This window comes from Gavialis gangeticus, unplaced genomic scaffold (genome assembly GCF_001723915.1).
Source record: "Gavialis gangeticus isolate Ggan-Ray unplaced genomic scaffold, GavGan_comp1, whole genome shotgun sequence".
Classification (NCBI taxonomy): domain Eukaryota; kingdom Metazoa; phylum Chordata; order Crocodylia; family Gavialidae; genus Gavialis; species Gavialis gangeticus.
In genome coordinates, this window is record NW_017729005.1 from 2541165 (window position 1) to 2563216 (window position 22052).

The following is a 22052-nucleotide window of genomic DNA, read 5'->3' on the forward strand; positions in this document are numbered from 1 at the left end:
GGCTGTGGGTGGTATTTTTAGACTGTACCCCTCTTCTCTGAAGCGTGGATACTTAAAACTGTGGTTGGTGAGGTACTCCTGTGTGTGTGTATAATATTAAACGCATGTAATTTTATTATTTATGTGTGGGCATGTGATTATTAGGGCTGTCAGTTAATCGCGATTAACGTGTTAATTGTTTTTTGTGTTAATTTTTTAACATGTTAATTGCATGTGTGGTTTTGGAGCTCACTCCTGGGCCCACTCCCAAGCTCTGCTCTGCTGCCATCACCATCACCTCCAGGCTGTCCCATGAGGCAGCAGTGGCAGCACAGAGGACTGCAGGGCAGCCTGGACATGGGCTCCAGGTGCTGCAGCAAGGGGGCAGAGGTACACTGACACGTAGTTGCAGCCTGCACGCTGCTAAGAATGCAGCCCAGCGGTGTGTGGAGGAGCAACCAGAAGGTAAGTCTGTGAAGAGGGAAGGGGTGTGGGGGAGGGGTCAGATTGAGGTCCCCACAGTGAGGGAAGGGCTGGGGTGAATGGTGCCCTGGGGCCAGGATGGGCCATAAGGTGGAGTCGCAGCTCATCCAGGGGCACAGGGGGGAGAGGGGGAAACAGCTCTTGCTGCTGCCTGTTTCCCCCCCCCAGCCCCGGGGGAGGCATAGGGGGCATGTCCCTCCTGGATTTGTGCACACAGTGGAGTGGAAGTGGGCTGCTGCAACATCCTGCCTTTGCCCCAGGAGCACATGGCTGCCTTTGCCCCGGGGCTCTGCAACATGCTGCCTTTGCCCCAGGAGCCATTCACTGGCTGCACCACATCCCCTTCCCACCGAGCAGCAGGAGGCACAGCATGATGTCATGCAGCTCCCAGGGTAAAGGCAGCAGTGCACAGAGCCGCATGTGCAACTTGCCTCCACCCCTTACGCAAATCCAGGAGGCACGTGCCCCCCATGCCTCTCCTGGGGATGCACGCAATAGTGAGAGTAGCCCCCACCCCCATGCCCCTGGACAAACTGTGGGTCCATCCCACGACCCACCCTGATGCTGGTGCCTCATTCACCCCAGCCCCTGCCTTTGTCCCATTCCCTTTCTCACTGTGGGGCCCTTGATCTGCCTCCCCCATTCTCTTCCTCCTCCACAGACTTACCTGATGGGTGATGTCTGTGTGTCTGTCTGCCCCTCACTCCCAAGCCACAGTACCCCACGTCCTGTCAGGATATGAGAGACCACCCCCTCCCCTGGCACAAAACCCCACACATACACCCACAACCCCCTACACCTTCACAAATTCACCCCCCATACACAGACGCATCCCATACCCACACCCAACCATACAAAGTACCTGCATAATCTTGCATAACTTTGAGATTTTCTGTACATCATTTCGAGTTTTTAGCTGTGCGATTAAAATCACGATTAATTGTGACTAATTTTTTTTATCGCACAAATAATTGCAACCCCTTTTTTAATTGTTTGAGAGCCCTAGTTGTTTTATTTATATAGATCTATATATGTGTCGATCTCTCACACATTACATGTGTATATGTGTATGTCCACTGTATATATTATACACACGTGTGTGTGTGTGTGTGTGTGTATAGACATGTTTTAGCTCCTTTGTTTTTGTTTTTTCTTCCTTTAATCATTCAATCTAATGTATATCTTATATCTAACTCTTTCTCCTTCACTTGTTACCTTTTGTATATTGTTTTCACACCTAACTCAAATACCACATATAAAACAATACGCAGAAGCATTTTTCCTTAGATCCTGCAAAATAAAAATATTGCAGTTTATAAGCCAAGGCATTTTAAAGCCAAAAGAATAATTAGGAAGAATTTCCAAAAAAAATGCAAAGGACAATGTGATGCCTCATGGAGAAACTGATGCAGGGGGATTTAGGATTCATTTTAATAGAAGAAGTATAGTTAATTTTGTTGTGCTGGTTTGATTATGTCAATCTAAAATGTAATCTTAGAATCTGTTTCTGATTAATCTTCCCCAGAAAACTGTGTATAGGGGATAGCTGTTTCTTTCTGGGGGAAAAATGGGATAGAAAAATCAGAGTGGGAAACTAGGTACACCCTTATTTAGAAGTGGATGCTGCTACTTTGTAATACTGACTCGTTAAACTTTATATTATGAATCTGTCAACCGTGTTTTATGAAAACCATTCTACTTTCAAAATTATATATATAATAGCAAATATGAAATATGGCTAGGAGATGGAAAACAAATCTGTTGCCATCTTATTTTAATTTCCTATTTCTTCTACACTAAATATTAGCCATGTTGTAATATAAATTAAACATCAAGACCATAGTACATGCAACCCAGTACTTGCTGCAGGCAATAATTTTCTGTTTGTTTCAACTGACATTTGATCAGCCCTGTATACTTGATCTTTCTGTTTCTTTTAAGTACTCTCTGGCTCCACTGAAATCAGTGGATTTCACCCTCTATCGCCTAAAAGATGACCTTCTCCACCCTTTGACATAGATAGATTTAAATTAAAGATGTTGTGGTTTTTACTTGAAGTTCTCTCTCTTGTTTGTGTAATCCTAGCTTTGGAATCCTGTTGTTCAAAACATGGTTAAGATCTTAAAAGCCAAGGAGAGCAGCTACTATCCTGCTTCACAGAACATTTTCAAGGAGGTAGAACATGGTAAGGGTAGCTTGAATGAGATTTATATTTTGCCTACATTTATGTATGTGTTGCAGAAAAATCCATAATATTGCTTGATGTATCACTATAATATGCTGCTACTAAGCTGTATCTCTGCTGCAGCAGCATGCGCACATTAAATCACGCTGTTTTTGTATTTTGGGTTTGCTCATTATTTACTTTAAAAAGTTTATGTAGATATTCTTCTTCCATAAAAGCCAGGGAGAGATATAGCAGTAATTAAATAAATTAGTATGTGTTTTTGTAAACATTGTTTTGGATCTTTCTCACATAGTAAATCTGTTAATAGGTAGGCTTTATTGCTAATATGAGTAACTATGCAGTTAGCATATTAACCACCTATTCCTTTATCATTATTTTGTATTTTATATATCACATGAAATATCAGTCAAATATAGAAGAAATAGACATTTTTGTTATGATGTCTTTCATCCTATGATTTATTAGCCTTGCAGATAATTCAGATTTATACCCTTCTTGTTAAATAGATCAGTGTTGCCATCCACATTTTATAGATGGATACAGAGATGTCAGTCTATTTACTGAAAGTCATACTCCAGCTAAGCATCTGAGGTCAGGATAGAAACTCAAGTACTCATTTGCAAGCTAATGTATTTTGAAGATGCAGTGAATCTTCAAACTGGGAATTCGACCCAGCCTTGAGTAACAAGCATCAGCCCAGTATTACCACTTTGATTTCTTGAAGTGTAATGTAACTTACAATTGTAGACTGACAAAAATAGAAATGATTTTTCTCCCTAAGAATATCTGAGAGGCTTAAGACAACCACACCTCAGTAGAGGCCCTACTAAATGAACAGCTTCTCAGTGACCAAGTACAGAGATAGTCAGCTTTTCGATCAACCTTTTGGGGAGGAAAAGAACCATGGATTGTATAATGACATTAGTTACTAGAACCAGATCATATGGCTGAAAGTCTTCATTCTTTAACTTTTTGAAAGATTTGAATAATGTAACAAAAGACTTTTCGTACAGATTGAACAAGGCTAGCTTGTCCGAACTTGAATTCTCATCAAGTGTTACTTAAATGTGAACAAGGCTCTCTCATCCCTATCTAGTTGCTAGAGTGGTGACCTTGCTGTGTTTCTATAACATAGCTTTTTAACAAGGTACATTATTGATTTATTGTTCATCCCCCATCTGTAGGACAAATGGCTTGCTTTATCTGCTCTGTCCTGTGTGAGCTGTGCAGCTTCAGTAATCCAACCAGGAATTAAAACAAAACTTTCAAGGTCACTGGAACACAAGTTTTCCTACAGCATCAAGGTGCAGGTGCTAGGAGAAGAGTATCTTCTGATGAAGATGTGTTAATGATTGAATGGGGTCAAATCTTGGCAAGAAAGTGCCCACTTGGCCACACAATAGGCATACGTTTTAGAGCATTAATGCATGCCTGTTCCAAATTACACTACTTAGAAAGTTTTACTTTTCACTGTTAGACAATATAATTGCAGAATGAGTTGCAGCTTTTGTGAGAGTTTCTCAATACAGATACTGCACAGGAAGGACAAACATTTGGAAAGACGTAAGAATATATTGGACAATAAGAAAAGTAAATTGCTGAGATCCACTTCAACATTATTTGGTTATGCTTTTTTTCCCTTGGCTTGTTTGTTGCATTTGCAGTTGTTGAGATGATACAGAGCAGGTAATAAGGTGCTCTACCAACGCTTCTGACTTTTACTTCCTACCTGTGAAAACTGTTCCTCTACTTCACCTTGGGGAGTGTTATAGTTCCAGGGTTAACTGCATCTCAGTTCTTCCTAGGCTAGGTACAGACATTAAAAAAGCTTGAGCCTGAATTGATTCAATCTTTGCAGGTTAGTCTAACCTGCGTAGATTGAACCAATTTGCAAGTGAATAGACATGCACTTTTGATTACAGAAATGCAACCATGTGCCTGCAGTGGCTCAGGCCAGAAGCTGAGGGGTGCTAGAGTGAGTCCTCATCTGGAAGGAAACTGAGCTGAGAGCAGGGTGTGGCCAGGCCCTGGCAGGCAGAGTATCATTGGGGAGAGGAACCCAACCCTGGCCTGCATGGTCCCTGGTTGGGTTGTGTCCTGCCAGGGGTCCCTGCTTCCCACCCCCACCCCCATTTACTTGCTCACTACTCCAGCAGCAGGAGCTACACATGGCCAGACCGTGGTAGCCTGAGGGGAAGGGGTGGAATTAATCCCCCCATTGCAGGTGAGGGGGGTATAGGTACCAATAGGCTGAGCTCATGCACCCAGGGCCATGGCGGCTAGACACCGGTAGCCTAAGGGGAAGCGGGGAGTGGTACAGTCACTGAAATAGTACTGGCTGCATCCCACACTGAAAATCCCCTCAGGCAGGGCCTGCACCACAGCACCTCAGCTGAGTCCCTTGGAGGAGCAGCACCCAAGGCTGAGGCAGGTCCAGAGGCAGGGGAGAGGAATGTGACCTGGCTGCAGGCATGGAGGATGGGCCAGAGGGAGCCAGGGCTAATCATGGAGTCCAATTCACTGGAAGCCTGATTCACTGATGCCTCCTGCTGCAACAGCACTGCCCAGATTGAGGCAGCTCTATGGGGAGGGGTTGGCACTCACCACCTCCCGTTTCCAGCTCTGCATGGGGGCTGTGGTTCACAGGCAGACTGCAGTTGAAGCATGGCTCTTCACCCTCCTCCCTCTCCCAAGCAGTAGCAGAGTGAACCATCGTGGCAGGTGGAAGTGAGGCATCTGTCAGCCACCACATGTGGCAGCGCCAGGCACACAGAGTGGGCTGCTGCAGGCCAGTTGCTGCCCATGCCATGGAGCCAGGGTCAACTGGGCTGCAGCGGGCCATTGCCTCTCCCTGCTGTTGCCCATGTCCCTGGGCCACAGCAGCCCACCCCAAGTACCCAGCATCACCATGAACAGGTGGCAGGTGACAGGTGCCTCACCTCTGCCCAGCATGTACTGTGGTGCAGGCACTTGTCCCTGCCTGAGGAGATCTTCAGTATGGGATGGAGCCAGCACCATGTCAGTGCCATGCCACTTCCCCTTTCTGCTCAGGCTACTGGTGTCTGACTACACTCCCACTCCTGCCTCTTGAGCAGCAAGGGGGGCTGGGGATGCTTGGCAAGGGCTGCTGCCCCCCTGCCAGGCAGACCTGGCTGCATTCCAGAGCAGGGTTTCATACCCCCATCCCCTTCTCAGCCAGCCGGAGCAGTGATAGTGCTCTGACTAGGGAGGAGAGGGGTAGGTCCAACCCTACGTAGCTGAAACAGACAGCCCAGCCCAGGGCTGCTGGGGTCTCTGATTTAATTTCAGCCAGGAAGGAGTCTGGGACAGAAGTTCCATAAACTGGTTTGACCTCGGTTGGTTAAGTTTGATACTACAATTAACCAGGTTTATCTCAAACCAGTTTTGGCCATTTTGAAACTGGTTTATGTGTATTGAACTTCTGATCTGTTACAGGTTTAAATCAGTTTCTGATCACTTAAACTGGCTTGTGTAACTTCTGTTCCTAGCCCTAGCGCATGTGTTCAGCTGTCAGACCTCACACCTTTATTTCAGGTTTAAATTTTGAAGTTTTCTTGCAGTTTGCCATTTCTTACAGTTTCTTACAATTTTGCAGTTTTGTTACACTAGCAAATAGCAAGCCCTTTCTCTCCACTGCATTGCTCACCAGTTACCAGTGTTGGGAAAAGTGCTGCTGCTTGAACAAAAATGATGTTTAAAAAGACTGCAGATCTCAGACTTGCCTTCTCCACTTCCATGGAGACTAGCTTGAATTGAACAAACTTATTTCTGAAAAGGTCTTTAGTGTCTTCTGCATCATCCCAGGCTGATGTTGCAGCTGTTTGACTGAAGTCATAGGAACCACAGATTGAAGAGAGAGAACTGTGGTATATAGATCCCAAACTCACAGAAGCAGAAGTGGGTGGGGAAGAGCCTTAGGTTTCCACAGTATAACTGAGCCTGTATGTGGTCCTCTGCTGGCGTAAGTCCCCAAAACCTACAACCATTTCTCCCTGGATCAAGGTCTTAATAATTTTCCCTTGGTTACAAAATGATGAAGTTTACCAAGTCAGGCTGTCTAACAATGTTTGTGATTAAGCTTCCTAATCTTTAGAGTTATTTCTTTAGAAATATTTTCCTGTTCCTTTTAGACTGAAATAACTGTGAATTCCTCATGATCAAATTGATTCAGAAACCATCATTACTTAAGCTTCACCGTTTTCTCTCTCCTTTGTACAGCACTTGTGGAAGCCCAAGATGTTGAACTGTATCTAAGACCACTCAGAAGGCACATTCAGCGTCTTCAGGAGGCAGAATTCCCAAAGATATATATTTTAATTCCTCCTTTATTTCACACCATCTGCCTGATCTGGAGTCACTCCAAGTTTTACAGCACGCCTCCACGAATAATAGTCTTATTGCAGGAGTTCTGCAATCTGTTCATTGACCAGGTAGCTTAAATTGTGAATAACAACTGTATAAGTATCTAATAAATAAGGGCCAGTCAATATGCTAATAATAAGAGTCTGAATTTAGTCTACGTTCATCTCTTTTCTAATAAACAACACGAATACAGAAAATTAATTATCCTTTTGCAGAGATTTTAAGTAACCATTAAACCTGAAGCAGAACTTGAATAATTAAAACCATCAATTCTTCCATTTCACATGCTGTGTATTAAAAATGCAATAAGCTGCTCTTCTAAAGAAGAAAAGTATTCAAAACCATGCAGCACTCTTGAAGTTGTTTTTATTGTTTATGTTGTTTTTCCTGATTGTAGGTGAGTCTAGTGACTCTTTGTATCAGGTTTACCAGTAACTGTTTACTTATACAAATTGTAAAACTGTGATAAGATTTACTCAGATCATGAAAGTAAGAGATTGCCTAACAATTTGTCAATGAATTATTGTGAAACTCTGTTCTTTGTTTTTCCACTGCCAATAAATTGTGACAATTAAATAGGGACAGGACTAGGAATTTAAAAAAATTATGACCATTTCCACTCTTCCCTTCCAAAACTGAAAAAACGTAAATAACAGTATGCCTTTATACAAATCTATAACTTGCCCCTATCTTGAATACCACTTGCAGCGCAGGTCACCCCATCTCAAAAAGAATATTGTAGAAGTAGAAAAGATGTAGAAAATGGCAACAGAAAGAATCAGGAGTAGGGAACAGCTTCTTTTCAAATAGAGGCTGAAAGTCTTAGACTAGTCAGCTTAGACTGTACCTTGGATTGGCCTCATGTGCAACGTGCAGTGCGTGTGTCAGTTGCAGTCCCTGCATGCTCCAGAGCACATGCCAGACTAGTTCTGAGGCCTGCCGGAGGTGCATGCTGTATGCAGTGCCTATGTCAGACTGCTCTGCTTGTTGGATCTGGCATGTGGGCCAGTTTGTGGGCCTGATTTGGCATGCCCTCATCTAGTCCTCAGTGCCCCTGATAACTCTCAAATCATGAACGGCCTGGAAAAAATGAATAAGGAACTGCTTTTCACTAAGTTTGATATTGCAAGAACTAAGGGAAATGTAATAAAATTACCATGTGATGAGTTTAAAACAAACAAAAGGCAGTATTTTTTTTTGCAATGCATAATTAACTCATGGGACTCATTTATACAGGATGTTGCAGAAGTCAATAGTATTACCAGGTTCAAAGAGGTTTAGACAGATTTATGGGGGATAGGTCCCCCATACAGGCTAGTCAAGGATGTAACCTTTGGCTCAGAGTATTTCTAATCCATGCATACTGGGAATGTGTGAGAAGGGAAGGATCACTCTATGTATGCCCTGTTTCTTGTACTTTTTGTTGAGTGTATTCACTGTTCATTGCTGTTGGAGATAGAATATTGGTCTTTGGTCTGATCCAGGATGGCAGTTCTCAGTATGTTCTTAATTTATAGCGATGAGATTAAATAACAAAAAAAGCAAAAATGGATAAGAAGGGACATAAGTATGCTTTCATCCTCTATTTTATAAAAAACAAACAAATCCCTCAGCAGGGATGGCAGATAAAAAATAAAAATGAGCTAGTAGCCATGCTGAGGCAAAGCAACAAGGAAGAGATTTTTTTTTACAAGGTACTGATAATACTGATAGAGTGCTCAAGTCAACAGAAGAAAATGGGCTTCTGAATCATCAGTTAAGCTATTTTCCACAAATAATTTCATATTCTACCAATTCATTAAATTAATTACTAACAATATTCATTGTTGCTAATTAATTGTACAATAGCAGTTTTCGTGGAGTACTGTATTTACTCAAATACAAGATGAAGTATTTTTCCCTCTATTGGCATGGGGAAAATTCATAGATTTATAGACATTAGGGCTGGAAGGGACCTTGAAGATCATGAAGTCCAGCCCCCTACCCCAGGGGCAGGAAGTCAGCTAGGGTCAAAGGACCCCAGCAAGATAAGCATACAAACATTTCTTGGATGAGCCCAGAATAGGTGCCTGCACCACTTCTGGAGGGAGTCTATTCTAGGCCTTGGGGGCTCGGACAGTAAAGACATTTTTCCTTATGTCCAGCCTAAAATGGTCTTGGAGGAGTTTATGACTGTTGGTCCTTGTTATCCCTCAGGGCGCTCTGGTGAACAGACATTCCCCCAGATCCTGATGCACACCCCTAATGTACTTATAGGTAGCCACCAGGTCACCCTAGAGCCTGGGCTTCCCCAGGCTGAAGAATCCCATGGCTCTCAGCCTCTCTTCATAAGGCCTATTTTTTTGCCCTCTGATCATGCACATGGCTCTCCTCTAGACTCTGTCAAGCTTATTGATATTGTGGATCCCAGAATTATGGATGCAGTACTCCAGCTGTGGCCTCACCAAGACCAAGTACAGCAGGAAGATGACATCCTGAGATTTACTTGAGAAGCATCTATGGATGCAAGCCAGAGTTTGGTTTGCTTTACCAGCTGTGACATTGCACTGGTGGCTTATGTTCATCTTGTGGTCACTGATGACCCTCAAATCTCTTTAAGCCGTGGTGCTAGCGAGCATAGCACTGCCAACCCTATAAGCATGCTGCGGGTTTTTTCCCCACTGAGGTGGAGTACCTTGTATTTATCGGTAGTGAACATCATCAGATTTGTACCCGCCCACTTACTAAGCTTATCTAAGTCAGCTTGGATCACTAGCCTACCCTTGGGTGTGGACGCTATGCCCCAAAGTGTAGTGTCATCGGCAAACTTAGCCAGTGCCGCTTCTGACACCAATGTCCACATCATTGATAAAGATGTTGAAGAGAACCAGTCCAAGGACAGAGCCTGGTCACGGAGCACTATAATGATTTGCTACCATCGACTGCTACTCTCTCGGTCCGACCTTGAAGCCAGTTTCCCAGCCATCGGACTGTGGTGTAGCCGAGGCCACAGTTGGCCAATTTTTCCATGAGAATGTCATGGGACACCAGATCGAAGGCTTTTTTAAAGTCCAGACATATGATGTCAATCTCTTCTCCCTTGTCCAGGTTGTAGCAGGATGGCGTCCTAGGGTTGCCGTGCTCTCCCCTAAGGTGCCCTCTGTACCGTGCCAAGTGTTCTCTAAGCACCCTCATAATCTCACCCGCCATGTCTTTGATCTTATGTATTTATTGTAGGGAGGCTGCCCTTCGTTCCCTTGGCTACGGTTTTCCTGCTATGTGCCAGATCTGCCTCGGTCTCTCTGGCACTTGGGCACTCTACAGCCCTGCCTCGCTCTGTGCCCTGTTGACGCTCTGTCCCTTCCCAGTCTCATCCTGCTCCGGCTCTCTGGAGCCCCGCCTCACTCTGTACTTCATGGTGCTCAACGTCGGTCGCTGCCCACCCTCTGGGGCTTCTCGCTCACCCCGCACTTCCCTGGCGCTCAGATTCTCAATGACTTTGTTAGTTCCGCCTTCCGGGGTACTCGGGGTCAGCCCTGTCCCAATACTGCACCTTTTCCTGGCGCTTGGGGACGACAGCCCCCTCAGCTGCACCCTTGCTGATGCTCTGGGTCAGCGCCCTCCCTGCACTCTCCTTTCCGGCAGTCTGGGAAGCACACTGCCTCTGCTGCACCCCTTTTGGCTTAATGGTTGCTGCCTCTCTCTCTGGGGCTTCTCAGCAGTGCTGCCTCTCTCTCTGGGGCTGGGGTCCACACTCTAACGTGGTTCCCCTATGAGGCGTCCTTCATCCCCTTATAGTCTCTTCTGATCCTCCAGGGTAACAACAACCAAAACACAAGCCCCTTGGCTATAACACAAATCTATGCCTCATGGCTAAAACATCCTCTGAACTCTCACCCATGTCACTAGCTGCTTGCACATCCAGGCCTTTTCCTTTTCACACATTCAGGGCCAAGCTCCTTTGTCACAGGCTGCCCCCCTCCTGGCCTTTGGCCTACAATTTATATAGGAGCCAGGCCCTGCCCCTTTCAGTCAGCTGACTGGACAGGTGTGTGTCCTTAGCTCCCTTCGGTTGCCCCTAGCAACTGGCACCTGAGCCGCTACTCTGGCTCTCTAAGTAGCAGGCACCTTAGTGCCCTGCTACACAGGTGATATGTCACCTGGTCATAGAAGGAGATGAGATTGGTCACGCAGACCTACCCACAACAAACTCATGCCAGCTGTCCCTGAGGATGTTGCCCTCAGCCAGCTTATCAAGAAGGGTCTCTTTGATAATTTTCTCCAGAATCTTGATTGAGGTCAAGCTGATTGGCCTGTAATTCTCGGGGTCTACTTTCTGCCCTTTTTTGAAGATGGGTACCCCATTGGCCTTCTTGCAGTCTTCAGGTACTTCACCTGAGCACCATGAATATTTTTGCCAATGGTTGGGCTAAGACACCTGCCAGCTCCTTGAGTACTGTAGGGTGTAATCTGTCAGGACCAGCTGACTTGAAGGTGTCCAGCCTATCAAGGTGTTCCTTTACAAGGTCTACACCGATGCTGGATATAAATACGCCCTCACCCTGGCCGTCCCACATCCTGCTAAGTTGGGCAGTCCCTTTGGGCTGATAAAAGACCATCACAAAGTACCCATTAAGCAGGTTGGCTTTTTCCTGGGTGTCAGTTATCAGTTGTCCCATTTGGTTCAGCAGGGGGTCCAATGTTACCTTTGCTTTTTTTTCCCCAACTCCCTATATATCTGAAAAAGGACTTTTTATTATCCTTGATATGTGAGGCCAGATGGAGTTCAGTTGCAGCCTTGGCTTTCCTGATCCTCTCCCTGCAGGTATGGACTAGTGCTGAGTACTCCTCCTTGGTGGTGATTCCAGCCTTCCGTCCTTTATAAGTCTCTCTTTTGAGGCTCAGGAGGTCCTCAAGTTCTCTGCTGATCCAAGGGGGTTGCTGTGCCCTTTTGCTACCCTTCCTCCTAGATGGGATGGCCATCCCTTGTGCTGTCAGGATTGCTCCCTTGAGGAGTAACCACTCCTCTTGTCTTCCTATCAGCCACAGTCGTCTTATCATATACAAGGAAACTTCATTAAATACCTTGTCTGTCACTAACTTGCTGCCAAAAGCAATGTGTACTTAGCAGTGGTAACCACCTATGAAGTTGATCAAATGCAGTCAATGCTGAGCATGACTATAAAACATATGGCCTATATTAGGCAAACATGCTGATGGGAACGTGTGTGTGTGGTCCTTAGAAAATGTGGGTGGGTATTCCCTCCCTAGTGAACTGGCACAGGACTTGGACATACTATGTTACCAGGCTAGCATCAGGAGAGCCAGAACCAGTCCTAATATCCTTCCCTTGCTGCCAGAAATGCTACATCTGATCTTAACCAAAAAGGCTGAGATGGAAACATACCACAAGGATAGATTAATGCAGCCTATCTGTATAAGACACAGTATAGTTCCCATTGCTTTCACCCCCTCTCAGTGCCAATTCCTTTTCAAGTCATGGTGAGCCACTTGTGACATTTTATACATTCTTACTTCCTCTTCATTCCCACAGCTGAGCTTTGCCTTTGTTTTCCATTTCCAATTATTCCTGTTCCCTCACCAGCCTTAAATGCCTGGCAAACATCACAGAATGGGGCCCCAGACAGTTCACCCAGAAACCCTCTGTTGCACCCTCTCTCATCCTGTCACTTATGATTAGCGTGGCTCTGTCCTCCATGAGGTGAAGCCAGACCAAGCTACTCTGTGCCTCATTTGCATATATATTTTTGGAGGATCCCAGGACTCAGGACAAGAACACACAGTTCCAGTCATGACTGGGGAGCTAATTAGCACATGGTTCCTTTTTTGTTGGGGGAGTACATGCACATACAGAGCAGTGCTGAGCTGTGGGGTCACTATGGCTTGAAATCCTATTGACTCTGTTAGGGCTCAGCCCAATGAAGTATGTGGTAAATCACGAGCCTTTTGGCTTTGAACTAATATCATGCATAGTTTGTACTATGTATAGGTATGTGCCAACACAGTGTTTATGGAGTATCTGTGCTAAAACTTGCAGCAGTTTCAAAAAAAGACAACATGCATCAACTGGATGAGCTAAGTGTATGGCTACAGGATGCAAATTACTACAGCTGTGTTTAATTGCAAGGTCATTGTCTTCAGATTTGCAGCTCCACACTTCCATGTGCTCAGGGAGAGTAATGAGAGGGGGAAGGGGCTGCTGGGGGAAGTAGAGGGGCAAAGAGACTACCTGATATCCCAGATTTATTTTCCCTGCTTTGGCAGTGGGAGGGGGATAAATTCGAGGCAAACCTCCTTAGCTTTTAGACCCATCAAATTATAACAAATTTATATATTTTCCATATATAAAATCTAATTATTGGGAAGTTATCTTATAATCAGGGTCGTATTCTATTTGTATAAATATGGTGATATTGCTTAAATACTTTTTCAGACACCAAATTTGATAGGTTATATTGAATGTTTCAGTATGGCAAAATACTTGGTATGAAAATAGCTAGTGAGGAAAAATAAAGTTTCCAGTTGTAAGAACACTGTAAATAAAAGATTGATTGATTTGATTCATTTGCCTCCTTTCTCAGCAGAGCTTTGGGGTGGCTTACAATAAGAAACAGAGTAACTTATGAAATAATGAGACATGGCTTCATTCTTTTATTTTATAGGTTACTGTGTTTTCTTATTGTAAAACAGCTTCAATGGGAAAATAGAGTATGAACATAAAACAGACCCCCACTCCCCCAGCAGTATTCCAGCCAGCTTTGTTTGCAAAATTCCTGCCCAAAGAGGAAGATCTTACACCACTTCTGAGCAGTTGTTTGTTGAAGAAATATAGTAAGTGCCTAGAAAGAACCTTGTCCATTATTTATTACACAGAAAAAAGATTGGTTTGCTTCATGTGGGATTTTGCGAAGAGACTATATCTAAAGGCACAATTTTAACAAACAACATAATATGACCAACCTTTATCTAATGCTATCATTTTATTAAAAATCATTTTGGATATTTGGGTATTGCTTTTTATTTGGGGGAAAATTGGCTTGTTGTTTTTCAGTTTTGCAGTTTCAGTATTTTCCTATAATCTTACTCTTAGAAACCATTGAACTGAAAAGAAGTTTTAAAGAAACTTTCTAAAAAAATGTCAGCTGGAGACAGATGCTGGGCATGGAAAACTTTGGCATGGGAAATTAAAGCTTTTAAAAATGATAAGCAACCAAGAGTTTAAACGTTCCAAGTAACAATATATTATAATGGAAAACATTAATGCATCTTCACCAGAAATAGCATTATCAGTAGTATCCATAATTGTTTCTATATGTGGCTATTTCTGGTATTCCCTTCAGGTTGCCACACAGTGTTTGAAGACCCTTTGCAAACAAAGTTTCATTAATTTAGAAAATAAGAAAGCATCAGTGTTTGTATTCTACAGTTTGAAGAAGGTCCTCATCTCCAAGCTTATAGATGATAGAGATTAGCAATAAAATGAAAAATCCACCTCTAACTTATTTTTTCCAAAGTCTTGTCAATCTATTATGACTTTCACTATGAACAATACTTTGTACAGTCACTATTCAGAAAGATAACCTAATAACGTTTGAATTTCATTCATTCATTCTATGACATTTGGAGACATGTTCTATTACTGCAGATTGATTTAATGTTTTAAAATCATTTAAAGGTAAGAGTTATAATCCAGTATAATAAAATAAGGTAGAATTTTAGGCAGAAAACTTTAATAAAGCAAAGAAGGTAAGAAGTGTGTTTTGACTGAAGTCATGACCAGTTTTGAAAAACACTGACTTTCTGTTTCTTCTGTGATTTTTTTAATTAAATCCTAGGCTAGAGCATATCTCTCACCAGAAGATCTTTTGAAAGGAGAAACTGAAGAAGCATTGGAACGTGTACAAATAGCTATAAATATTTTAAAGAGTTTCAAGAATTCATTTGTTAGCCACAGAAAAAAGTTGGAAAGTTATTTCACCAATGGAAAGGAATTTAAACCGTGGGATTTCCAGTCGAAGATGGTGTTTGCCAGATTTGACATGTTTCTCAACCGCTTAGTTAAAATTGAGGTATTATTTACAATTCGACATAACCAAATTTCAAGTATTTTAGAATGTCTGAGCAATATGGGGTTAGATCCAATAAATGACTTAAGAATCTAAAAGTTAAGTGGATCCTGGACCCTGGGGTAGAATCCAGAAACCAGAGCTGGGTACCTAGGCGCTCCCTCTTCAGTCCATGGGGACCATGAGTGACTGGTGCCTCCTGAACACTGATGCTGTCAGGGAGCACCAGCCCAACCAACAGCATCAGTGGCGGCTGTCGGGGGCACGTGCACCCCAATGCACACCTTACCAGTCACCCATGATGGGGAGTTCAGAATGGTGATCCAAATAAAGAAGAGCAAGGAGCCACTGAGAGCTACTCAATAGATAATATTAGGAAGAGAGGAATGTCTATAACCCTGCCAAAGCTGTGATGCTTGATTGCTGCCCTGGATCAAGCACCTGTCTAGACACTTGCGATCTACAATACAGAATCTTCTCCTGAGTGTGGGTCCCTACAGCTCTTTGCGAACTGTGCTACAACTTACTTTTCAGTATTCTTAAAACTTTTTTTTTCTTTTAAAACTTTTCTTTTATGATGGTACCCACTTTTTTATACCATCTGTCTTCCTCTTGAAGTTGCTTCACCATACAGAAAGGAATTCAGAATTCATGGGAGCTGGCTGGTGAGTGAAGGTGCCTCAGAGGTTAGGTGGCAATAGACTGTGGGTTTTTTGGATCACAATTTTTGACCGAGGCACCTAAATTCCATCAAAGCCCTTTATTGGACCTACCCTTTGGTTCTTTTATCTCTTAACATAGTAGGTGGGTCTTTAATAATATATTCAGAAACAGTTACTTTAATCTCTCTGGGTCTAGAGACAGTCTTATATGAATGTAGAAAACATGCATTTGATTTGGCACAGATTTTGAAGGTTATACTAGGTTCAGCCTTACTTATTTAACTTTTATGTTTAATTTCATAGCAGCATTGTGAAAAGCAATCAATATATTATCAATTAATATATTTTAGTAGCATTAATTCTTTCTAAACTGGAAACAGACAATTATACAAATATTTAACTTATATTAAATTTGGACAATTGTAATTTGCTCTTAATTCCTTTCTAAATTTGGAAATGAGACTGCGAGGGTGAACCCCATGTTCAGATGTAGTTATCTGCAGAAAACAGGCTTTTTTGCACATCAGCTACTCAGGTTAATGTAGACTTTAACTCTGTGTTTCTCTCTCCTTTTGCTTTGGTCAAAATTATTCAAACTAGGCAAACAAGTCTTAGATAATATGGTTTTTCTTTTGTTTCTGTCAGGGCATATCATTAATTATATTTTTCACTGATTGATTTTAGAATATTTTTGTTAATATGCTGGAACTTCAAAAACTGGAAAAACTGGAATTTGGTGGAATCAAGGGAAAAATCTTAAGTGAACAAACCTGCAGGATGAATGAAGAGTTTGTGGAAACCTGCAAAGTTTTCAGAGAAAGAACATATGATCCCACAGATTACAATAACCTGGTAAGATTGCACTGGTGTTTCTTAATATTTTCTGAGGATACCTGTCAATAAATGTAGTAAGTGTGAATGAGAAATTCACAGCATAGAATGTAGCCTGACCTACTGAAGTTAGGAGCACAGCATCCCATCTAACTTCAGCATTTCTTGCTGGTCTAGTGCCTGTCTTCTTCAGAGTAGGATTTTAAATGTTTTCTTTTGGCAGTCTAGTTGAAACGTTTGGAAACTTTTCTATGTAGATAGAACCTATCATGAACTATTCCAAATTTGAATGTAGGGCTTTTGAGATTTAAAAAAATGAATACTATAATACAGTTCTTTGCTATCTACCATTCTGTTGTTTACTTCTTATAATTAGCTTTCCTACAATCTTACTTCTAAAGTTTGCTAAGATATACCTCATTGACTGCTTGCACATGTGGAAAAAAATGGTGCTTTACTTTAAGCTTGGCAAGCTTGGCATGCTTCTGTGTCAAGCCCAGCACATGTCTAGAAGAGGCACCACGTTACTCAGACCAGGCTCTCCCAAAGTCTGTAGAAATCAGGCACTTTAGTAGGGCTTTTCTAGTGCTTTTATCTAATAGCTGATTTAATCAACTATTAGGTAAAAGCACAAAAAAGCCCTGCTGACGCACCCAATCTACACAGACACTATGGAGTTTGGTTGAAATAACGTGCTGCTGCTTCTGGTAAAGTGTGGGAGTTTTTTATTTTGTTTTGTTTTCATGTCTGTCAGCAGCCATTATCAGTTTCAATATGTTTTGGACATGAGTAATAAACTGTAACTTCAAATATTGGAAAGATGGGGTACAATATATTTGTAAAGCATTATCTAGCGCATCATGTTGCCTGACAATAATTTTTAGCATTTTATAATATATTCACTAAAACTATTTGGATATTTAGAACATGATTTAAAATCATGATTTTTTTATATTGTGGTTAATGCTTTATAGCAGCTTCTTTTATTCATTTGAAGATTTCAATACTGATTCATTAATTTTTATAATTAAATCTTGAAAAACAAATTTTTGGTTTTAAAGGATTCTGTCTACTTCTGCAATGATTCATCAAATGAAATTAGTATGTAATCAAGGAAGCTAGTGACATTTTGAAAGAATTAAGTGTATAATGTTAAGAAATGCTGAAAGCATATGTTTTTATGGGTTTCCCATTTTAATGGCATTTTTATGTTGGTTTCCATACAAGGGCTAGTTATTAGTGGGGGGTGTGAAACGGGTCATATTCAATTTGGATTCGGCCCAAATCAGGGACAGAGATTCAGTTAGTTGATTGGGATCATTGTCCCTGATTCGATTTGGCCAAATCCAAACCTGAAGATTTGATGAGAATCATTGATTCAGACATAGACATGGTTTACAATTTTTTTTTCTACCTACCTCAAGGTACTAGGCGTGGCTTGTGAGCGCTGTGATGGTTAGGCGGATGAAGCATCCCACAGGAGCGTGAGGGGGGCCCCACGTGTGCTTGGTGGTGGACCCGGAAGTGGACTGGAAGTGATTCTGGCCTACTTCCAGGTCTGCTGCTGAGTATGCTGGAGGAGCCCCCCATGCTTCTATGGGATGCTCCATCCATGCCACCATCACAGCATTCACAAGCCCCTGCTATGTTGAGGTATTGTGCCCGCCTAGCCTTAAACGCCAGGTCACACGCGGCTTTGGCCCAGACGTTCACTGGTGTTTGCCTCATCATCCCTGGTGGTCCGTCGTAGATATTTGCTTCCAGTGTGGTCTTTCCCAATCTCGCCTGCCATGACTTTGAATATTATTTCAGTGGTGGGCCAACCACTGGAGGTCTCTGGACGGTGGGACATCTATCTAGCAGTCTTCTGTGAGGCTCTGCCTCCCCTCAACCTCGCCCTTACACCCAGCCTCGACGAGTCACAGCTGTTCTCCTGGCCAAGCTCCCGACTGTTGAGCCCCTGATTACTTTTGCTGGGGCAGTTCTCCCTGCCAGTGTAAACAGCCTGCGGTACCCTACCCAGGTTGTGAGGCCGCCGCCCTTTTCCTAAGTCTAACAACCAACCCCAAGGCTTAAGTAGCAATCGGGCTTCACAAACTCTGACCCTCAACCCCTCCACCTGTGGGAAACACAAAATACAAAAGAAAATCACCGATACACTCTGGAGGGCCCAACTGCCCCTTGGCCAGGCTCCCTCTGCCTAATCACTAACAACCCGCCCTTGACACTCTAGGTCAGTGCTAGGCCCTATATGTGACCGGGGTGACCGGTGGACTCCACCGCAGTTCTTCTCCCTCGTTGCCCAGCCTTTCATCTCTTCAGACCACCTGTGATCCTCCGGTGGATGCCGGTCCCCTCGTCACCTGCTGGATTGGCACTGTGCTGCCGAAGGCCGTGTCCCGCAGCCCTTAACGCTGCCCTTGTCTATCATGTCCTACCTGGTGCGCCTCTTTGGCTCTCCTGGTGCCAGAACTTGCGTTGGCCTCTCCAGCCCCTTGGCTGTAGCCACTGGCGTCAGGGTCTTTCTGTGCCCCTCTGCTCTTTTCCCCGGGTTTCCAGCGTGAGGAGCCGCCTCCGGCTCACGGCTCCTTCCGCTGCAGCTAGCAGTCTCTGGCTTGCTGCAGGCACCAAGACATCCTTCCCTGCCAGGGCAAGCAGCTTCTGGCTCCTTTCGCTACCACAGGAGCTGCGGAAAGACATCTCCTACTGGTGCCCCTGCTGGCGCTGATCTGCCCCCCTCCTCATTGCCAGTGGCCCATTTTATTTCTGCCGGCCGGCGATCGCAGCTGACATCACTGGCCGGCCTCAGCTACATAAAGATGTGGCTGATGAGCCGCGCAGGTTCCTCTGCATGCTCCGCTGCAGGTGAGTATCTTTCTTTACTATTACTTTTTTTTTCTTTCCTCTCTGGGGGGTCCTGACCCCGGGGCTCCCCCCTGGTATTTTGAGGTCCTCCGCTGTGACAGGTATGTAGAAAAAACATTTAAAGCTGTGTCTATGGCCAAATCACTGAATATTTCCAAATTGATTCGGAAAGATAAAAGGGCCTCCTGATTCAATTTGGATTTGGAGATTCGGCCACCGAATCGGGCTGAATCTCTGCCGAATTGAATCAGGAATCGAAGCTTCCTACAGCTCTACTAGTTGTATCATCAGTAGGAAAGTGCCAAATCTTGAATTCCCATAAATCAAGCATAAGATCCAGTATCTTACATTCACAGCGCCCTACGCGAAGCAGAATAAATAATGAATGCATATACAGATGAAAAAGACTTGTGAATTAATTCCCCATGTCTTTTATTTTAAAGAAAGTATAAAATGACTCAAATATAATTTGGATTAGTCACTAGTAAGTGGTTATTCTGACTTAAGAAGAGTTGATATTGGAAAAGAGTGAATTTTCTTTGTGTTGATTGGTATTTTATGTATACTTGTGGAACTCGAACAACTTTATGTAAGGAATTTGTTAATTTAAGATAATTCTTATAACATGGTTTCTCAAAAACACTGATTTGACTTGTTTATTGGATTCACTGATAGTGAAATCCTAGAGCAGCGTTTCTAAACTTTGAGGCACCCCTCACTGGACTCAAGGCACCCTCTATGCCTTGTGAACTGAGCAACATCCCATTTTAAACTAGCTTATTTAATACAGTGGTTCCTTCCTTGCAGAGAGACTGGGCAGTGGGGGTGGATCACCCTGATTGAGAATCACTGTCCTAGAGACATTGGAGTTTATGGAAGAGCTGCTACTGGCTGCAGTAGGGTTAGGATTTTATTTTGAGTAGTTTAATTTCACAAGTGAAAAATACAGGGGGAGTTGGAGTTGTTGTTGCTGTTGTTTTTGTTCTTTTTTTTAACATCACCCCAGCAAATCTATTTGCTATCTGAAAATTAAGGTAAGTTCTGACTTTCTCTTGCATCAACAACAGTAATGAAAAGACTGCAAGCCAGATTACACCCTCATCTACACCTGGGAATCTTCTTTGTCTTTATGACACCTGTACAACCCACTGCCTATAGTGGGTTGGTAGAGGTGGAAATAATTGAAACTTAGGCTTTCTCTCTTCTAACTGTGGTGGAACTGCAGGACTTTCAGTAGTAAAAATAATAGCAGGTGATTTTTATCAAAACATTAAGCAGATGGAGGTCAGAGTGCACCCAAGGAGCACATCTTTGGGATAAGAAGTTATCTTTTTTACTAGATGCATTTTGGACAGAAGCAAATAATACATTTATTTATATAACCTTAATAACACAGGGAGGACCAAAAACAAAAGGCAAAAATCACTATAGTACCACTGGGGATATCTGAACACGTTAGGTTTCTGAAATTATAAAAATGTTGTGAACATGATCTTGTCGTTTGTCCTTCGCAAGCAAAGATGGCCACGTCCAGCGGGGGGTGCATCTTGGAGAGCAGTGTCCAGCTGGTAAGTCCAGCTGGAGGAGAGAAGGGGCACGGGGAGAGCAGATGGAGGCCCCCACAGTGAGGGAGGGAGTGGGGCTGGGGCAAAGGCAGGTGCTGCCTAGCCGTGGCAGGACAGGATGTGGGGCGGAGCCAAGAGTGGCTTGTCCAGTAGGTGTAGGGAGTGGGGGGCAGCTTCCCACCACATTGTGCATCTTTAGGGAAGCATGGGGGGGGCATGTGACCCCTGGATTTGTGCATGGGGCAAGGGTGGCCTGTAGGCATGGGGGTTTTGCTGAGACTATGCTCAAGGTGGGTGGCAGTGGGACTGAGAGGGGTGGGTACACCAAATTTGGGGCATCTGTAGCCCATCCCATAGGCCCCCTCCCAGTGCCACTGCTGTCCACCCTGCCCTGGCCCAGCCCTCCCCCCCCATTGGGAAGAGGCTGGCACAGCCCCTGGCTCCAAGCCTGCTGTGGGCAGCCGACCTTCACCCTGCACACAAATCTGGGGGACAGATGGCCTCTATATCTCCCCCAGGGAGGTGTGCACAGTGGTGGGAAGCTGCCCCCCAACCACGGATGAGCTGCCCACAGCTCTGTCCTGTGCCGTGACCCACCCCAGCTGGGCAGTACTTGTCCCTGCTCCAGCCCCACTCCCTCCCTCACTGTGGGAGCCTCAATCTGCCACCCCCCGCCTCTTCCTTCCCACAGACTTATCCACTGGACATTGCTCTACAAGCTTCCTGGCTGCATTCCTGACCGCATGTATTCGTGAGATTGTGTGCATACGTGTGGCATTTATTGGTGACATTATCAGTTACATGAGCCAAAAAAGGCTGGTTGCTAATACTGTCAACTTTCTTTTATCAGTGCCTATACAATATGGACTGATATACTGGTGCATATCTAGAACTAATGTACCATTAAGTTCAGGACAGGGGATATGGCTAGAGCAGTTCTGCATTTTGATGACCTCCTTGCTGCAGTCTGGTTACAAGTCCATATTGTCCCACACTCTCTGGGCTTCACTGTATGTAATCTTTAACTCAT

At 43.8% G+C, this 22052-nt stretch overlaps 1 protein-coding gene across 1 annotated transcript in view; it reads left to right on the forward strand.

Annotated features, from left to right (window-relative positions):
- The window catches only part of DNAH11 (dynein axonemal heavy chain 11), a 337309-nt gene that overhangs the window by 12237 nt on the left and 303020 nt on the right, over positions 1-22052 (forward strand). The window contains exons 5-8 of the mRNA XM_019508567.1: positions 2548-2647; positions 6890-7101; positions 14869-15102; positions 16446-16613. Of these exons, the coding sequence (XP_019364112.1) occupies positions 2548-2647; positions 6890-7101; positions 14869-15102; positions 16446-16613 (714 nt within the window). The remainder of the gene's footprint in view (positions 1-2547; positions 2648-6889; positions 7102-14868; positions 15103-16445; positions 16614-22052) is intronic.